At 40.0% G+C, this 20,344-nt stretch overlaps 1 protein-coding gene across 5 annotated transcripts in view; it reads right to left on the bottom strand.

Moving 5' to 3' along the window:
• The window catches only part of LOC112108480 (collagen alpha-1(XI) chain), a 221,790-nt gene that overhangs the window by 115,909 nt on the left and 85,537 nt on the right, over positions 1-20,344 (bottom strand). For all 5 annotated transcript variants that reach the window (XM_026655480.2, XM_026655483.2, XM_026655482.2 and 2 more), the window contains 12 exons: positions 20,156-20,239; positions 19,119-19,175; positions 14,868-14,921; positions 13,148-13,201; positions 12,982-13,035; positions 12,316-12,369; positions 5,155-5,208; positions 4,982-5,026; positions 3,816-3,869; positions 3,675-3,719; positions 3,218-3,271; positions 2,715-2,759 (listed from right to left, as the gene is read on the bottom strand). In XM_026655480.2, the coding sequence (XP_026511265.1) occupies positions 2,715-2,759; positions 3,218-3,271; positions 3,675-3,719; positions 3,816-3,869; positions 4,982-5,026; positions 5,155-5,208; positions 12,316-12,369; positions 12,982-13,035; positions 13,148-13,201; positions 14,868-14,921; positions 19,119-19,175; positions 20,156-20,239 (654 nt within the window). The remainder of the gene's footprint in view (positions 1-2,714; positions 2,760-3,217; positions 3,272-3,674; positions 3,720-3,815; positions 3,870-4,981; positions 5,027-5,154; positions 5,209-12,315; positions 12,370-12,981; positions 13,036-13,147; positions 13,202-14,867; positions 14,922-19,118; positions 19,176-20,155; positions 20,240-20,344) is intronic.

Raw genomic sequence — 20,344 nt, 5'->3', positions numbered from 1 at the left:
TGCATTCTTCCTTCTCTCCAAGTGCTATTCCTCTCTTCTGGCACAACCAAGCCCAGAGTCCTTGGTCTGCAATCCCGCCCAGTAGGCCCAATTGGGCCAATTATTCTGAGATACTCAGGGAAAATTATGGAACTTACAGATATGGTGTTTCTAAGATGACTCTTGGTACATGTTGAGTGTGTAAGCACTACACGGACTGAGCAACAGAGTGTGTGTGTATGGTCTCAGGATGTCAGACTTACTTTTGCATAGGGCACCTGAGAGAGGAGAACATGCTCCCTTCAGCTCATGAAGTTTATACTGCACAAGCCAATATGCCCCGAAGTCTATCCAGCATATAAAGCCTTATGTACGTAAGTGTTTAATTTACTGAAGTCAACTTCCTCTACAGGCCCCACACAAGTTGTAATTCTTGTGCTTGGCATTACACTCTCTGTGCTTCCACATAGGTAACAGAGACCCCAAAGGGAGTGGGAATGAGGCAGGGCATGACCCTGTTCTTTCCACTCCTAACCAGGTCACTGAATGGGCCTAGGACACTAGCTGGAGTATGATGCACCCAGGGCCGGCTCCAGGCACCAGCTGACCAAGCACGTGCTTGGGGCAGCACCTTGTAAGGGGCAGCCAATCTTGGGGTGGCGGGGTGGCGCTCGGGTTTTTTTTGTTTTTGTTTTTGGTTCGGTGGGGTGGCGCTCAGCGGGGAGTTGTTTTTGTTTCTGCAGGGCGGCGCTCTTTTTTATTTTTTTTTTGCTTGGGGCGGCAAAAAAGTTAGAGCCGGCCCTGGCTGCACCTCTTGAAGAGGTGTAGCAGTGAACAAAGTTATCTTGCATTCTGGGGAGCTCCAGTAGGATTTCTGTCCATTGTGGTGGTCTGACTCCACCCTATTCCAAATGCAGGGTTATGTCTTTAAGGTATGGGTTTTTTTTAAATTCTTTGACTACAGTTGAAATGTAACACATTCCATATCAACTCAACTCTTGTCTCTATGATGTTTTGGGAGGGTACGTAGCCCATAGAAATGTATATAATGCTGGGTAGATGCAAGATGGTTTCTATCCTGTAGGGAGAAACTAGCAGAAATAACGATGAAGATCGAAGGTTGGATTTTTTTAATATGAAATGTGACACCTTTCACTGCTAAAGTGCATTTATTTAAGAGATTTTATCTTTGGGATATCTACCTTCCCTTTTTTAACCCATGAACGAACATAACATTTCTACCTAGCAGTAAGATACAATGTAACAAAGCTAACAAACTGGTTTGCCAGCTTATTTGCATTAATATTAAACTCAAAAACAGAAAAGACTACCAAGCCAAGAAAACTCAAAAAATAAGGTAAGTATATGGATAGGTTGGAAGCAAGCAAACTCTTTCACACCCTTTTAGCCTATTTATCCTTGTAATCTCTATTATAATGGCAAGTGAACCATCCCTTAAGTGAATCACTGTTGTGAAAAAGCCCATAAACAATATATTGTAGGTGTTACATATAAAAAATACAATTAGTTTACACCTCTAAGCTATCTGATATAGATGTCACGGATAAAGTATGAACAACTATGGGATAGAAGACTTAAAATCAGAGCAATTCCATGCAAGAACAGATGAGCACGCAAGGCCAGTTCTTGCAATTCTTACTCATGCAAAACTCCCATTGACTATAGTGGGAGTTTTGCTCAAATGTAGACTGCAGGATTGTTTCTACAAGAAATATATACAACTCAGGGGAGGGGAAAAAGCTTTTTTACTTCACATAGCTGACCTGTACTTGGCACTTCAGAAGCAGAAAAATGGTCACATTATGTGAAAGAAACAAGTCAAGATAAAGTGGCAGAAACCATGTCTTATAGCCCTGAACCTCTGATAGCTGAAAGGTATGCTATGCATTCATGATGGATTGTGGAATGAATATGTTGTGGACACAGCCAGCTTCCGAGAATAACATTCTAGGGAAGACAGGCAGGTAGGAAGTCTGTGTATTGTTTCCTAAAATCCCCCTCAATCCCTCCCACTAAGAAGCTGAGATACTAGAGCACTAGGAAGATATTAAACCATGAATGAGAGGGAAACCAGAGTGGAATCAATTGGGGATCTAAAAGAAGAAAGGAGACAATTACTAGGAGTGTGAAATTTGAAACGGACATAATTAGAACTTGCAGCAGAATGTTACTGCTCAGGAAACACAAGGATAAACAAATAGGGCCTTATTCTGATCTAAATTATACCACAGCTACTCCACTGGAACTCCAGAGTTATGCCAATGTACCATCGGTGTAACTGAGATCAGAATCAGGCCCTCAGTTTAAAGAAAGAGGTAGATATTTTAAAAGTATAGGAGATGAGAGAGAATTTTATTTTATAGAAAATACATTTAAATTGGAAAAACTGTCTTTTTTTGTAGCCCAGCAGTCTGAGTCTATTTGTATTTAATCATGTACAGTGTAGTACTATGGGCCAAATTATGATCCTAGTAACATCAGCATGAATCAAGAGTAAATTCAGGAAGTTACATTAGTGAAAAAAATGGTGTAAATGAGAAGAGAGTTAGGCCCATATTGTTCATTACTTTACTTGGTGGTTTTAGGGAATTTTGCTATGTTTGAGATCGTAGGTATCCAATATCTAAACCAAAAGAAAAGCCCTTAACCACTTAACCAGAGGTTGTTACACAGATACACTGATTATGAAATACCAGAATAATCTTATAACTTACTTTTTCACCAGGAGCTCCAATAGGACCTTGTGGACCAGGAAGCCCCTATTAGAAAGAAGCCAGTGTGTGAGAAATCAGGGATAACAATATACATACATTTTCCCTATTAATCTGTTTAAACATAGCGGCAAATATAAAATATAAGTGTGTGGTTTTTTTAAACCAGTTAGATAAGGAGCTTTGTGTGAGCCTTTTGCACAGGCTACTATTTTGGCATCAAGTCTGTAACAGGATCCTATTCAGAACCCTCCTACAGGTGTGGCCGTTCCTGCGGGCATTCCAGGAACACTGAATGAGTCATTTTTCTTGCAAATGAAAAAGCCCTCTGCAAGCTTGCTTTAAAATTCTGCTCCCACTGTACTATGTACATTTTCAGCATTATTTATAAAATCCTTCATGCTTTATCAGTCCTGCATATGAAAAGCTAACCCTATTCTAATCTGTATTCATTTAACATTTGTTTAAAGGAATGTAGTATAACCTGTGGGTTACTGAACACTTACTTGTGGACCTGGGATTCCTTGTTGACCAGGAGGTCCTGGTTCCCCTTGAGGACCCTACCATGCAAAAAATACAGAGGCATTAGGTTTGGGCTTCTGTGTTACAAATCTTCATTGTCAGGCCTAAAGAAATATAAGCACATCTCTGTGTTTTCCCTCTTTTAAATCTACCAACTAACTGTCTCTCTAGTCTGATTTTCAAGTTAATTTATATCACCAACATTTTATTAATGTGGGGCTAATTCCACCCATACTTACACCCTGAGAGCTGGAGTCTGAGGACTGCAGGAGGTTAAATGAGGGCAGAATTTAGGATTGAGCAGATGGTACTCAAGGCTGTTCTCTTCAATATAACATCGAGGGGAATCTGAATTTTAGATTAAACAGTGACGGAGGTAGGGAAGGGGAAGGACTTTTGACAATCCCAAACCTCTGCTTGTTTCCCTAATTATCTACCTACCAAGTTTCCTTTTGGACCTGGGGGGCCATCAACACCTGCAACACCCTGCAACAAGAACAAAAATAGAGGCAACATTGGGTGGAATTATTTTTTACTGGAAATTGCACATCTAAAATACCTCACTCTTTATGCCATACGTACAGGTTGTCCTGGGGGACCGGGTGTGCCCCTGGGGCCCAGTAGTCCTCTTGGACCCTGAAAAGAAGACACAATTCATATTAAAAATGTAGGTGCAATTCCTCCTTACAAGCGGGTAGGCCACAGGAGTAGGCGGGAGGGAGGCAGTACAGCCCGACAAAAGGATTCATACTACATGGGATCCTCCTGACCTCTGCCCTGTATCAAGAGCACACTATGGGTTGAAGGAACCTTTTGTTGAGTAGCTCTGTCTCTCATACCAGACAAAGGTTGAAGGGGGAGATTTTCTCCCTGCCACTGCCTTGAACACTGGTGCAGCACCTTCCACAGTCACTTGAACTGGGTGCCGACTATTTACGTATTTAATGAAAACAAGGTGGTTTTAATGATTTCTGTCATGTTCTGTATTGTATTGTAGTGTAAGTGCATTTTGTTTTTCATTATTTATGTCATCAGACACTGTGGCTGAAGTAGACAGGCCTCATTCTCCTCTCTGTTTCTTCTTGTGTAAAGAGGATGCAAATTACTATCATTCTGACTCTGTAGCATTTTACACCCACTTTGTATCTGGAAAGGGCATATGTCAGATATTTAGGATAAAATTATCCTTTCTGAACCAGGCCCTGGATCTCTTGCCTGCACTGCAGATCTCTGTTCTGCAGTGACAGCACCGGTGGAATTCCTACTGATATCAGTGGAATTCTTGTACATGTAACAATTGCGAAATATACAATAAAGAGAAGCAGTGTGGGCAAGGGATGGGAATTTGGGTGAAATTTTGCAGCCAAATATTCACAAAAAGCAGATTGTTGTGAAATATCCCTAGAGGTTTCAATAGGCTGATTATGTCCTCACTGTCCTCATGTAAATCAGGAGTACGTCCACTGAAGTCAGTGCAGTTACACCAGAGTAAATGAGATAAGGATCAGGTACAGTGATTCTGGAAGTTGTGTACGCTGGACTGAATTCATCCATGAATAATTCCAGTCATGTTAGTGGAGTTACACCCCAGAAGAATCTAGCCTATTGTTTACTCTCCATACAGAACTGCCACTTTTTTCCCTCTGGGAAAAGCTTAGTAGAAATGAATGAAAATCTTACAGTGATTTTGTTCTGCAAAACAGTCAGCATGCATACCAGAAATAGAATAGTAAAAAAGCTTCGCTTACAGCTTCACCTGGGAGACCTCTGGGTCCAACTTCTCCATCTTCTCCCTGTCATTATAAAAAGGAATAGAAGGTTTAGTGTGAAGAGTATATGTCACCGAAATATTCCTCTTCTGGGAGGACTTGCTTTAGATGTTATTGTATGTATTAGTGAGCTGAAGTTACTAGTAACATACTCTTGTTCCATCTTCACCGGGTGCACCAGGAGGTCCTTGTGGGCCACGATCTCCCTGTAGAATTAAGAAAGCCATATTAAAATAATGCAGGTTACAACTCTGGCTGCAAACAACAAGAGATGGGAAAGTGAAATACCACTTTAGCTGCATAATGGTATGTCAGAACATCTTCATTGTAATAGCAAACAGGTACAAATCTACATGTTACTTGGCAGAAGTTTTTGTTTAGAGGTGGATCCAAAATCTTTTATCACATTAATGTGAGGAAGGATTAACATTTCAGAAATGTTCAATAATCATATCTTTGTTACTGCATGTAAGGCTTGGTTCTGCCATCAGAACATAAGAATGGCCATACTGGGACTTTTCAGGCGTACGTACACAGAGCCTTAGCAGATGGACCGATGTAGTTCAGATTTATTTCTCATTTTTAAAGAAGGCTAGTGTGCTGCATAACTTAAACACAACTGATTGAGCTCTTTTTGGAGAGGGGATTTTTAATCAGTGATCTCCTTATAGGACTGAATAAAATTGTTCATGCTGAGTCTTCTAGCTTTAGCAGTGTTTCCAAGGTGCTGACCACAGCTGTGAATCCTAGAAAAGTTATATGGAATCACTCTTGAGTGTCTCCATTCTTTTTCTCCTTCAGAGTGCTGCTGGGGAGATTTCGGTGATTGCTTATTTACCCCAAGGTGTCTCTTGTATAAGGGATGACAGGTGTTTATTCCACTGCCCTTCTGTTCAATGTGATTGTGGGGTCATTAAGAAAGATAGTGAGGTTCTATTAACTGCATCTTTGTTGCCTCAAAGCTGAGTTACGTTCTACATGTGGCTATGTCTTAACACTATTCAAAAACATTTGCTGGTGCAGACAGAATGCTGCTTCCTATGTGTTAAGCGACATTTATTGAAGGCAGCACATGACACTTGTAGTCCATCACCTGGCTTCTAATTCCTTTCTGGGTGCAATTTAACATATAGGTTTAAATCTATAAATCTTTCAGGTGGTTGGCTCTTGGTTTATCTGAGAGGCTACCTCTGTCTTCTTGTAATACTATGGCAGTCGAGATCATCTTAGGAGCTTGGGTTAACAATGTCCTGGTTTAATCATGATGGGGCCGGAGGTAGCTCATTATCAGTAAGGTGTCCTCAGCCTTCAAATTCTCTTCTTCCATTGGTCTGCTAACACAGAACAAGGTCTGAATGGATAGGATGGGCATGGTGAAAGTCTTTAATTTGGGGGATGTCTAAGATAGTTTTAGTTTTAGACTGTTTATTATTCTTTCACTTTTATATACATTTGATACACCTTTGGATAGGCATATTCTTCATCAATCTAAATACTTAAATTGCATGCAAATTCATAGATTCATAGAGCTAATGCCAGAAGGGACCATTAGATGATGTAGTCTAACCTCTTTATATAATACAGGCCATAGAATTTCATCCAGTTACTCCTATAGTGAGCTCAGTAATTTGTGGTTGCCTAAAGCATATGTCTTCCAGAAAGACATCCGGTCTGGAAATTATAGTATGTGTTCCCAGTTCAAACATGACTAGACATGAAAAGATTCCTAAAAAGAATATGCTAAAGGTTGGTGGGTTTTTTTTTAAACAACATCAGTATTCTTGCAGATAAAATATAACTACAGGAGAAAAGGATTTATTTCTTTTTCCACTGTGCTTTTTTATTACAGGGAGTACAGAGGTGAATGTTTATGCAAATAGCTCCTTGCATTATGTCCTCTCACTACACATGAATCTGAATGGCTACAGTTATCTGCTTTGGCTTTGAATGGTACTGCTTTCAGATTTGTCATACTTTCTAAATATTTAGAGGACTCCCATTTTAATATAAGTATTATAGTTATTCCCAAGCAATGGGATGGAAGACTTGAAAAGTCTTTCTTTATTTCTTTTTATTAACATTTTCAGATATTTTACATTTGTTTAGAAAATATGAATTTGATATCCATATTTCTGAATAAGAACAAAAAAGGTTGCTTTCACTATACAATTAAAGGTCATAAAGTTTGCCAACTCTGCTACGCCATATTAGAAAGCAAACATAGATCTCTTCACCCTAAGGGCTTGGCTACACTTGCGAGTTACAGCGCAATAAAGGAGCCCCGGGCGCACTAGCTCACTACCCGTCCACACTGGCAAGGCACGTAGAGCGCTCTGACTCTGCGTCTACAGCGCTGCTGGTACTCCACCTCGGCGAGAGGAATAACGTTTGATGAGCCTTGACTACACCACCCGGGTGTCAGTGTGAATGAGGTGTTGCGTTACTGCACTCTGATCCACCTCCGGAAATGTCCCATAATCCCCTTAAGTCAAGTGGCCACTCCTGTCATTGTTTTGAACTCGCCTAGGAATGCGGATATGGCCTTTGAAAGCTCTGTTTCTGACAGCCGGCTCCGAGACAAAGCAACCATTATTGTGGAATGCTGTGAGAGAGAGAGAGAGAGGCTGGGGGGGGGGGTCTGCTGCTGTCTGAACTTACAAGACAGCATGCTGACATGCTCTCAGCCCCCCAAAAACCCATGCTCTCTCCCCCCACATACATACAACACATTCCCTGTCACACTCCACCCCACCCCTCCCATTTTAAAAGCACGTTGCAGTCACTTGCATGCTTCAATAGCTGCCCATAATGGACCACTCCCAATGCCGTTGCAAGTGCCGCAAATGTGGCCACACCAGTGCACTTGAAGCTGTCAGTGTGAACAGATTGAGTTAAACCAGTCTTCGGAGAGTGCAGTAGGGAAAGCACTGCAAAGCGCTCTACATCTGCAAGTGTAGCCATGCCCTAAGTCAACTTTGGAAGGGTTGCTCAGTCTTCAGAGGACACATGAGAGATGCACAGTGATTAGATCAGTGATACTCAGTAGGTGGCCCGGGGCCCAAATGTGGCCCGCCAAAGCTTCCTGTGTGGCCTGCCAACTCATCTTAAAACAATGTTTATAATTAAATTCACGGACAATGATGCACTGCCTATCATTTGCCTATGCCTTCCTTAGTAACTTACTGGCAGTGCTTAATTTGTAATGAAAGAAGTGCCAGGGCTCAGCCCAAGCAAGCCCCAGCACAAATTAAGCAATGGTTGAGTGGCCAGAGAGTGGCGACTACTGTCTGGGCACCCAGCTCTGAAGACAATGTCACCACCAGCAGCAGCACAGAAGTAAGGAGGGCAATACACCATACCACACCACCCTTACTTCTAGGTTGCTGCTGGCGGCAGTGCTGCCTTCAGAGCTGGACAGCCGGAGAGCAGCAGTTGATGGCCGGGAGTCCAGAGGTGCCAGAGCTATGAACTGCCAAGCCTAGAGCTGCTGGGCCTTAAATTAAGCACTGCTTACTGGGTCTTAAATTCTTGCGATAGGGTTGAGCTAGCACGCTGCCCATGTTTTTCATTAGTGATGGAAATTGAGCCAAAAGTAAATGCAAGTGGGAGTAAATTTTGCAAAGTTGACAGCAAAAACCGAGGTTTTAACCCAAACTGGACAGCGGGTTTTCTATTTATTATGCCACCTCATTTAAACGCAAAACATTTGTGTTTAATAATCCAAACCACTGTATCTATCTGTGAGGTCATCAACATGAGACGTCACTTTGAATCAAAGCATGGTAACTTCAACGTGGCCTGTCCTCCTGGCAGTGTTGCAAGATGTGACAAAATTGAAAATTGGAAGTCTTTGTATCACACTTCAAATGTCATTCTCACAACATCAGCGACTGCAAAGGAAAAAGCAACAGCTACTTCTCTTTGGCTTGGTCTACACTAACCCCCCAAATCGAACTAAGGTACGCAACTTCAGCTACGTGAATAACGTAGCTGAAGTTCGAAGTACCTTAGTTCGAACTTACCTCGGTCCAGACGCGGCAGGCAGGCTCCCCCGTCGACTCCGCGGTACTCCTCTCGCCAAGCAGGAGTACCGCAGTCGACGGCGAGCACTTCCAGGTTCAACTTATCGCATCCAGACAAGATGCGATAAGTCGAACCCAGAAGTTTGATTGCCAGCCGCCGAACTAGCGGCTGGGTATAGACGTACCCTTTGAAAATGTTGGTAATAGCTAAAAAGAAAAAGCCTTTCCTGGATGCCTAGCTTGTGAAGGAGTGCACGTTGGAAATGCTGGAGGAGCTTTTTGCTGGAGATAAAAACAAAGATGACATTGTGAACTGTGTGAAGCAAGTTCCCCTGTCTGAGTCCAGAACAGTGCGAAGATTGGAGGTAATTTAGGAGGTTTATTTGTTAGCACTGATTTCTGATTTTAAAAATGCCAACATGTCTTTTGGAGTGGACGAATCAAGCAATTTAAGTGACACTGCCCAGCTATGACTGTTTGTTAGATTTTATGATAGTGAAATTTTCAAGGAAGAATTTTTGTGCTTAGTACCAGTAGAAACCTACGCCACAGGAGAGAGAATTTTTGAAAAGTTAAAGGCTTTTTTGAAAAAAATTGGTTTAGATCTGTAGAAAGTAAACTTGCTTGTTACAGACAGAGGTCCCTCTATGACAGGGAAAGAGAAGGGCTTTGCTTCACATTTGGCAGTGATACACCCTTCATTAAATACACTTCATTGCATCATTCACCAGACTGTCTTGTGCAGTAAATTGTCAGGGGACTTAAAAAAAACAATGGGTATTGTGATGAGATTAGTGAATGAGATACGTTCAACTTCTATCTTCCAACTTCATTTTTGAAAGCTCTTTTACAAGATGTTTCAGCCAAATACAGTGATCTGTTGCAGCATAATGACATTCACTGGTTAAGTAGGGGGCGTGTGATAGAGAGATATTGTGCACTTCAAAAAGAAAGAATAGAATTTCTTTCAAACTACAAGACCAACATAGCTTGTGAGTTCCTGGAATTTATGAATGAAGTCCCCTCTATGTCACAGGTAGCTTTTCTGTGTGATATTACTGGTGACTTGAATTCCCTCAACTTGCAGCTCCAAGGCCGTGCAAGCAGTCTCAGGGATCTGTTTGGAAAAATGTGCGCCTTTCAGAGGAATCTTAAAATCTTTCAGACAGACTTAACAGAAAAGATATTGCACTTTACCACATTGTGTGTTGTTGCTACCAATGAAACTTGGATCAAAAATTTTAAAATGTGATTTGAGAATTTTAAAATTTCAAAGGATTTGCTTTTATTTGTTTGTGATCTGTTTGTTGGCCCTACTGATGAACTCTGCCCTTCTGAAGCCAAGAATATTCTTGATTCAATTGATGAAGGTGCCTTTCAATTAGAAATTGTAAGGCTCCAGAGCTCAGATATCTTGAAGACAAAAATTCAGAAAAATGGGACTTTGTGATTTCTGGACTCAATATGATGACCAGTTTCAGAATAGCCATAATCTAGCTATATATCTCTTAATGATGTTCAGATCAATGTACCTCTGCAAATCTGGGTTTTCTACTATGAACATTATAAAAAAACAACACCACAATCATCTGACAGATGAGCATCTTCACCAGTGCATGTGCCTTGCCCTGATCTCCTATAAACCGCTCTTCACAAAGCTTGCCAGAGATTGTTGATGTCACCTCTCCCATTAGAGATTGCCACAAATCTGGGTAATAATATTGATTTATAAACTTTGTTAAAAGATAAAAACACTAATACTTACATTGCAATCAAGGTGTTTATTTATTGGCAGCTGAAGGTTTTTATTATTATTTTGTCAGCCTTCTGCGCAAATGGCCCACCTCTTGACATAAAATTCTCAAATTGGCCTGTTGGTAGATCTAATTAAGTATCACAGGACTAGATCTTAATGTCTGGTACCCTCTACTGGCCACCTACAGATCAACCCACATTTCAAATCTGCAAACAGCTGCTTGTTTTATTCTCTAGGAAGAAAGGGTTTGATGAAAAATGATTGAGAGAATTGTGAATTGTAGTAAAAGTAAGAGTTCCCTCTACACCACAAACAAACAGGACTGAGGAGAACAACATCAAATATTACTACAACACACTACACTATAGAAATACGTGGAGTATTCAATGTCTCCCCAATTTCCTGGGAAGTGTAGCTACTGCACTAGTCCTTTGAAGATTGCGGCATATACTTCCATCTGTGGTTCGCTAACTCCTTTCTCGAAGAGGGTGGAATCATTATCCTGCCTTCTTCTAGTTCCTTCTATCATGGCTAAGACTTACAAGAGAACTATCAGGAGAACCACATTCAGGAGAGTACAGGGAACTGCAGTTGTGACTAGCACTTGCAATAGGGATGCATTCCAAGAGGAAGACTTCTTCCACCACTGCTGTACAGGGCCAGACACAACCAAAATTAGCTCTCTGATCTGGTCTTTCTCCAAGTTCTGGAATGTTGATATTTGAAGTGTTTGGATTGATTCAGTCCTCGTCAATAAGCAATACAGCTTAGCACTGTAGGTATTCTTGATTGCTACTTTGTTAGAGCAAGCCTTTTTAATGGTGTTAAAAAAATTACAAGTCAAGGATGTTGTTTTCCATGAACACGAACAAACAATTGCAAAACTTTCTGCATTAATCTGTGTTCAGAGCTGTTAAAGTCTGTGTATCCTCAAAGCAAGGGGAAAAGGATGGCCTGTTGTTGGGGCACTGCCCTAGTGGAAGGGAGACCCAGCTTCAATTCATTGCTGTGCCACAGACTTTTTGTGTGACCTCAATTCCCCATCTGCTCCCGGAGAGGAGAAGGCATCACTGGCATACAATCTGCCTATTGAAACATCATGACTACACTGGTCATGGGATACACACATCCTCAGCGTAGAACTTGTACACTGGTATATTGCAACTTTCTTCTAATAATCAACTTCAACCCATTCGGCAGCTGGAGTAAATCAGCTGAAGTAAATCAGCATATCTCCATTGACTTTAAGGAAACTACTTCAATTTACACCCATTGAGAATCTAGCCCAAATCTGAAAATATATTTAAATAAAAAATATGTATGTGGATCGTTAACTATAAATTCATGTTACTGGAAGCCTTACATGAAATGCTTGTAAAAATACAATTCTGACACTATACTGCAACATGAAATTCTGACATGTTCTCTGACTTAACTCTCTCCATAGTCCTAAGTTATTTTTTTTAAATGAGGTGATGTTACTACTACCACCACATTTTTATAAGCTTTCATATAAACATTCATATTTATCTTACCCTGTGACCTTTATCACCAGGTAGACCAGGAAGACCATCAAACCCTCTATCACCCTAGGAAAGAAAAAAATTAGAGACTTTGAAATTACTATTACACTTTGTAATATTCTTAGTAAATTACACCAGCTCACTGTGGGCTAAATTCTACCCATGGATATATGTGCACATCTCAACAAGTCATTTGGAGTTGAGCACATGCATCTGAACATCAGAATTTGGCCCTGTGTGCATCAAAGCAGAGGAAGCTGCCATGCACCAGATTTTACACCCCACTGTAATTATGCCATTATAAATTTAACATCAAGACCAAGGGCTTGATTCTAGTCACACATTATACTGGTATAAATCAGAAGTAGCTCCGGTGTAGAAAATAGTTACAGCCATGTAAAAAAAAAAGCAGCCTAAGTGAGATCAGAATCAAGTCCAAAGAATCAAATTACTTAAATGTTACACTGCTGTCCATTACCATGAATTACCATATTTTTAAATGGATGATTCATGCTCAACTTTTGCTTCTTATCTGGTTGTCTGAAGCATCAATATTTTCATTGCAGAATCACTTTCTACATTGTTTTTATATTTGCAGTGTGGTGGAGGGCAGCTTTATGCCTATTTAAAATGTGCATCATCCACGCCATGATCGAAATACAACCTCAGATCTCATACCTTTGAACCAGGTTCTCCTGGCATTCCTCTAGCGCCATCAGCTCCTGGACGACCCTGAAAACAATACAAACATTTGAAGATGCCAACAACTGACATCCAGAGTAATGAGAAAGTGTTAATTCATTTGGATTTCAATTTAAATTTTTACCAGATATATGATACTCACTCTTTTGCCAGGTTTCCCACTTGGACCAATGGAACCTTGAATACCTCGAGGACCCTGAATTTAAACAAAACAGTCTTTAAAATCATACTATATGTGGCAGCAAAAAGCTAGAACAGTTAGCTAAACAAAACTGCCAAACATCTCAGCTAAACAACAATTTAGGAATACAGTGTTAAATACCAAGATTGTGATTTTTCAAAGCTATCTAAGGGAGTTCCCACTTCCTATTAATTAGTGATGAAAATTGGGCATCCAAATCCCTTGAATGTCTTTGCAAATCTCAGTGTCATGGTTTACAAATCTTGTTTTAGCCATGTTAAAATTAAATTCACCTATATTTAATGAGAACTTATATTTACACAGCACATTTTATCCAGAGGGATTCCAAAGTATTTCACAGACTGCACACCTCATTCCGCTTTCACATGCGCATGTGATTCTCATTGAAGGCAGTTCTAGGTGTTTCTAAGGGAGCACTCTTGTCCAAAACCAATATGTACCTTGGGTGGAAATGTCAGCTGAAAAAAGCCTCCGAATCAGTACCCAATAATTTAGGGCAATGTAGCCAAGTGGTCTAACCCTTTAAGGACCTGCAAAGCCAAGGAGTAGCAAACCCTGATCTAAGGAGAAGCCCAGCAGGCATGTGTTGGGAACCAGCTAAGCAGCAGCTAATGACTGGCTCTGATTCTCAGCTGGAAGACATAAGTGGTGACCTAGCTCTAGAAGGGGAGGAGGAGGGCTAGGAGAAACTAACAGTTTCCTTAGCAGCAGCAAAAGGCTGCAATGAGGCAGGCTGGCCCTGTGGTCTCCCTGAGGTTAAGGGAGTGCTGTGAACCTTGAGGTACTGGAGGGGGCAGAGGACCCAGCCATATCAGTCCAGAACATGGCTGACTGTCCGAGCTTGTGGATAGCTTCACCCGACCACAAAAAGAAATAGAAGAAAAAAAAAACTAACAAAGGACCACACTGGAAATGTAGGTAGGAAAAATGAAAGACTAATTGGCTATTTGTAATGTTTTACTTTTGTACTACTGCCAAGGTGGAATTTAGGATAGTCACTTAATACATGATTAAATATGTGTACCCAAGTTGGCATTTGGCCAGGTGACAGGTGTTAGACCCAAAACAAAGGTCATAAGCACTTGTGACCTTTAAAGAAACTATGACCTTTTTTTAAAAAGTCTGGAGTGCTAAGTTTAAAGATTCCAACTGGCCAGTACTCTCTAACATCAAGCTGGGAGATAGATGCAATAATTACTAAGAAAGAACGGGATCATCCATTGAGTCAACAACACCACTTCTTCCAGTGTCAAAGTTTTTCTTGGAAATTTCCTGTTTAATTACTAGTCACGTTAAACCCTGCTCAGTTTATGAGATTTGATCATATCACAGCCCAAGGTCATATGACTGCAGACATTGATGCTAATGGTACTTATGAGCATGTACAGTACAGAGCAGAGAAAAGAGCTTGCAGCACCAATTTTAAAACTGGTTTTCAAGAGATGACACTCTACATGTGATAACTGATCCTCTTTACAGAAAAGCAGCTTGTTACTTTCACATTTTAAAATGAACAATCTAGGTAACTGTTTCATTTGCTGCAGCGTTGTACATGAAAAACTATTCATCTTCAGTTACATGTAAAAAGCTGCATATGGGAATGTATTTTCATATGCTGAAAAGGTAATATACTTAAAAATGAAAGGATGTTGTATTGTACCTGGGGACCTGGGTCGCCACTTTCTCCTTTAATACCTTGTGAGCCAGGCCCGCCCTATGTAACAAATGCAAAATACAGCGAGTTTAGTTATCCAGCTTAAACTTTAACTGGATAAACTGTTAGCTAGTTCTAGAAATTAATTACAGAAAATAAAAGCTTTTTCATTAGCTATTATGAAACCATCCTATGCAATTACAGTACCTGAAAGATCATTTTGTAAAGGTCGGGCAAACTTGGAGCCAAATCCTGGTCTCATCAAAGTAAATGTTAAAACTCCATTGACTTAAATGGGACCAGGCATTGACCATTGTGTTCTAAATTAAGGTTTGCCAGGTAAATATCAGTCAGTAAGAACATGAATCATTAAAACATGTCTGCTTCCTGCATCAAGGAGGAGATAGCAAGACCTGAAAGTGGATCTTTGGCACCCTTGTGCAACTGTAGAAATAAAGCACAATCTGACTGCCTGATCCAAACCTCATTGAAGTCAATAAGAGTCTTCCCATTGGTTACAATGATCTTCTGATCAGGCCCTTAAACATGTGACAAATCTGTATACCTATATTTCTACATTGTTATAGCATCAGACAGATAGACACAGAATACACTCCTTGCTTATTATTTACTCTGAAATTTTATCTCATAGTATTATTCTCGGGCTTAAAAACAGCACTATACCAGATCCTCAGCTGGAGTAAATCAGAGTAGCTAGGATCTGGCCCAACATTTTTCATAATCTGTTTGCCTTTTCCATTAATATTGGTTCCACTGAAAAACATACCAACATAATTCAAAAAGAGTAACCAACAGAGTATACAAATAGAATGAAGCCTACTAAGGAGCACAAAGGGATTGGTGCATTTCTGACTGAATGCTTGACACCAAATATTGTGTACTTAATATTATACAAACTTTGCTGAGACCAGGGGTCTGATTCTCCTACTGAAATGAAGAGAAATTGCTCTAAGGTCCTGATCTAGTGCCAACTGAAGTCAGTGAATCAAGCCCCAAGTGAGGCAAGAACCAGGCCCTGAGTTGTTGCTTCCCACTAGGACAGGTGACTGTTAGCAAAGATTTCTCTGTATCAACCTAGTTTTTAAACAGTTTTAAATTTGCACAATCAATGGAAATGACCTTAGACAAAAAAAGGATAAATAATCTACTTTAATTAACACTGTGAATGCTAACACTTAATGTAACTACAACTCTGCTATGCTAAGAAAGTGCTTTTTAATAACACACTTAATATGATTCTTAATGTATTTAATTGGTGTTCTCACAATTAAATTAGCAAAATACATGATAGATTAAGGCCAAGACTTCCAGAAATGACTAGTGATTTTGGGAGCCTTGTTTTTTCACTGTTCACCTTGAGACTTGTTCAAGGGGCTTGATCTTTCAGAGGACAGGTGCTCAGCAATGTTTGAAAATTAGATCCTTTTTCAGATATTTCAAGGTGAGATATCTAAAATCTGAGGCACCCAAAATTACTAGTCACTTCTGGAAACCTTGGCCTAACATTTTGCCGGATCAGAAGAACTGGATTTCTAGAGCCTCCTGGTGGCTTAGTGGCAAAATAGCTATTAATGTGGTTCATTCTCTAGCCTTTCCATACAAAGAACCACCAATGCTTCTAATATGTAAACTGTTGGTGGTATGTAGCCAGGACTATCAGAAAATAGAACTATATACTAGCAATATTGCACCACTCTTTACAAATGGATTCAGTGTTACCACAGTTATATAATAGTAATGCCAGTATGTACTGAATGCAATCTTCTAGTCTCTTAATTTACACCAGTGGAAATAGGGTATCAGTTGGTTTGTTACCTTGCACCAATTTAATCTGATTTATTATAAATGTAATGGAATTTGCCTAACTGTGATCAACCAAAAGTCTGTGGGTCAAGTTCTCTGCTGACAGACAATGGCAATGCTATTGACTCTGGGAGAGTTATGCCACTGAAGAATTTGCCCCTCTGTATCTGTTTCAAAGTTACAATTAAAGCCCAATGATTTTAGCTGAAATTGTTTATTTATTTGTTTATTTTTATTGACTGGGACTCAGCTGAAACCACTCAGTTTTACCTAGATAGACAGAAAGTGCCAGTTCTTGGGACTGGCCTTTTGGGGTTCAGCATAACTTGGTGAGGAAGGGGTCCTTTGCAGCTACATGATGCTGGGGCCACAGGGTACCAAGCCACCCCAAGGTCCAATTTACAGCTGTGGCAAGATTACGCCAGCTGCCAGTAGTCTAAAGGGCCATTGCAGCGGCCAATCATCACTGGTGTATGAGAGCTCCCAGACAGAGCCCCATTCTCTCCATATATACCCTCACCACTATGTGCTGGGACATAGATCCACTATGCCATTTTTATGCACCCTGGGATTTCCTTGTTCACAAAATGAATCCTTAGGGAGTGCAGTTAGGACAGCTTTTTGGCTACATTGTGCTACTAGAACAGTGGCTCTCCAACTTTTGTACTGGTGACCACTTCCACATAGCAAGCCTCTGAGTGCGACCCCCCCTTATAAATCAAAAACATTTTTTTATATATTTAACACCATTATAAATGCTGGAGGCAAAGTGGGATTTGGAGTGGAGGTTGACAGCTCGCGACCCCCCTGTGTAATAACCTCATGACCCTCTGAAGGGTCATGACCCCAGTTTGAGAACCCCTGTACTAGAACAATATATGGCAGCAGTATTAGGGTTAAGAGCCTGGACTGTGGATTCTATAGATGATAGATAAGATGTCATTGTCCATTTGCCCCTCCTACCTGCTGATCAATACTTCATCCAGTGAGCTATGAATTAGGGAGGGAGATGATGACAGGAGGGGGAAAAGGAGGTAGAAAGATGGGCCAGGGGAAGTGACTTAACAGTGATGTCACAATGTTACCACCCAACAATGAGCTGTTTCTGAGGGAGCACATAAAGGCAGCGAGGGGCCAAAAAAGATGAAGGAAAAGTGTTTGTACTCCTGATGTTACAATTATACCACCTCATGAATGTTTCATGGATACCTGTTCTACATTAATAACCTGCTTTGCTATTAAATAACATTAAGCATATTTTTGTATATATTTTACAACTAGATGTGTGTTTTATGTTATTACGAGAGCTAAACTTTCTCTTTGTACTGCAGTTCATCCATTGTTTTTCAAAGCACATTGTTAAAATATAGCAGTTAGCGATCACTATAATCACAAAACAGGCAAAATATCTGCCAACTTAGCCATGCCAACAAAGCAGACTAAATATTGCTTTCCAAACTAAGTGAATCCTTCCAAATTTGTATGCTATACTTACTCTAGAGAAAAACCCTACTGTCTGGCTCCAAGACGATAAATATAATCACCTGAGATAATTTTAGAAAAGACTTGTTTTCTACAAAGCCTATAATCTTGGTTCCAGAAGTTATCATTTTACGTTGTTGTTGCTATACTTAAATGGCTTTTTGAAAAATGGTAAATGCTAAATTACAGCATTTTGTGGATTATTTGAGTCTACAATGTATCCCATTGCCTAAAAGAGGAAATTACAATTACAAGATTGGTCAGGTGATTTACAAAGTGCAGAGCCTCCTACCTGATTTTCCACTTTTCTCACATGTGCTATACTTTTAAAATGCTGTGTAGAGATAACAGTGGCAAATGTACTGGTGACCTAAGAACTATTTGATATGCTTGCTGTTAAAAAGCAGTGATTTTTGTTCCCTGAAGACTGGGTACTGAACTCAGAACATTTTTACAACCACAGTGACAGTAATATCCTTCAAAATCATTCAATATTAGTCTGTGAGCCAAATTCATCCCTGAAGTAAATAGACACAACTCTCTTAGAAGTCAATGGGAGTTGTGTCAATGTACAGTACTGACTTACTTTACCTACGATGAAAAGGTAAGATTATTCTGCAACATTCCCTTTCAGTTCCAAATATTTACCATAGTAAACACCCTGAATACTGAAAGGTGTGGTTATTTAACTGCACAGGCTTATTTAGTTATATAAGGCAGTCAGAAGTTTTAAAGTGTACTTTATCCATACATACAAAACATTAAATTAGCTTACAGGCTGAACTTCAGACCCCTCAAAAGAATATGGACTCAAATTCTGGCCTTAATTATACCAATGAAGTCCCCAGTCAAATCACTTTTATTGCATGGGTGTAAGTGAGGCAGGAATTTGGACCATGCCATTTTAATACTTGTGTATTCCATTTTTTATCCTTGTTTTGTTTAACATACCACAGGACCTGGTCTTCCAGTGAGTCCCATGGGGCCAGGTGGCCCTCTCATAGCGATCTGTTAAAAAAATGAAAAAAATTAAAAAAAAACATATTTCAAGGGGAAGCTACAAAAATTACATAATATTCATTGCATGGCCAGATTATTAGTAATTAATTCATGCTAGTGGCTGGTGACTAAGTTTAACTGCACGTTCATGAGTAGATGTATATTTTGCTGAGCTTAGCAACTGGCAACCCATATTAAAAAGATTGTGTGTATTAAGCTGTCACATGTGTGATGCATACAATATATTACTCAGCAATTGTCAGTTACTGTTTACTAAATGAGACTATAACAGACTATGCATACAAATTTATACTAAGTTTGTCCTCCACTCCCATAAAATCAGTATATTTTCAGTAGAATAAACCACTGGTAACCCTAAGAACTGGATGTCTGTCTTTGCAATTAAGAAGTGTTCTTCTATTGGACTAAAGAAGATGCTTTAGTATTTCAAGCCACTCTCTTCTGTGCTATCCCACACTGATGATTGCTTCTATCTCTCAATTAAACCATTTGGACCACACAGCGAGAATGAAGCATGATGGTGTCACCATACATATACACATTCCAGAGGATATATTACACTTTCCAGAATTAATCAAGGGAAGACAGACAGTAAACTGATTTGGACAGTTCATCAACCTGTCATCCCAAATTCCTCCACAACTCTGGTCAGATGTTCTGCTGCTCTGCTGCCATGGCAAACCTATGAAATCTGTTGTCTTCACTCCCACAGTTCTCATCTTAACATTCATGTGTGAATCAATGTCTCACGTGTGTGTGTGGGGAGTGAATATGTGTGTGTTAATATATAATATTCACGACTTATTGAAACGTTATTTTTCATTTCTGCTTTCAGTACTTCACTCAAACGTCTATATCATCTGCATCTATCTCATGTTTTCTTTTTCTCTCCCCAGTATAGCAGGCAACTTCACACAAGTCTCCTCTGTATTTGCAGCTTTATTTTTATTCCAGTTTAACATTCTTACCCTCGCCTGCTGAAGAATAGCTTGGGCTTGAGCTTCTTGAGCTGAAATTGTTGGGCCCTTCTCACCATCTCCACCAAAGCGGAACTACAAATATCACACGAAGAAAAAGAATTCACAATTAGCCAAGTTAGAAATATACTTGTTCACTGCAACTACAGAAAGTGCTGCTTAGGGTATTGGGCCAGATTC

Source organism: Terrapene carolina, unplaced genomic scaffold (genome assembly GCF_002925995.2).
Source record: "Terrapene carolina triunguis isolate 2854851 unplaced genomic scaffold, T_m_triunguis-2.0 Scaffold210, whole genome shotgun sequence".
Classification (NCBI taxonomy): Eukaryota; Metazoa; Chordata; order Testudines; family Emydidae; genus Terrapene; species Terrapene triunguis.
Note: the sequence above shows the minus strand (reverse complement) of the source record. Positions and strands in the feature narration are given on the sequence as shown.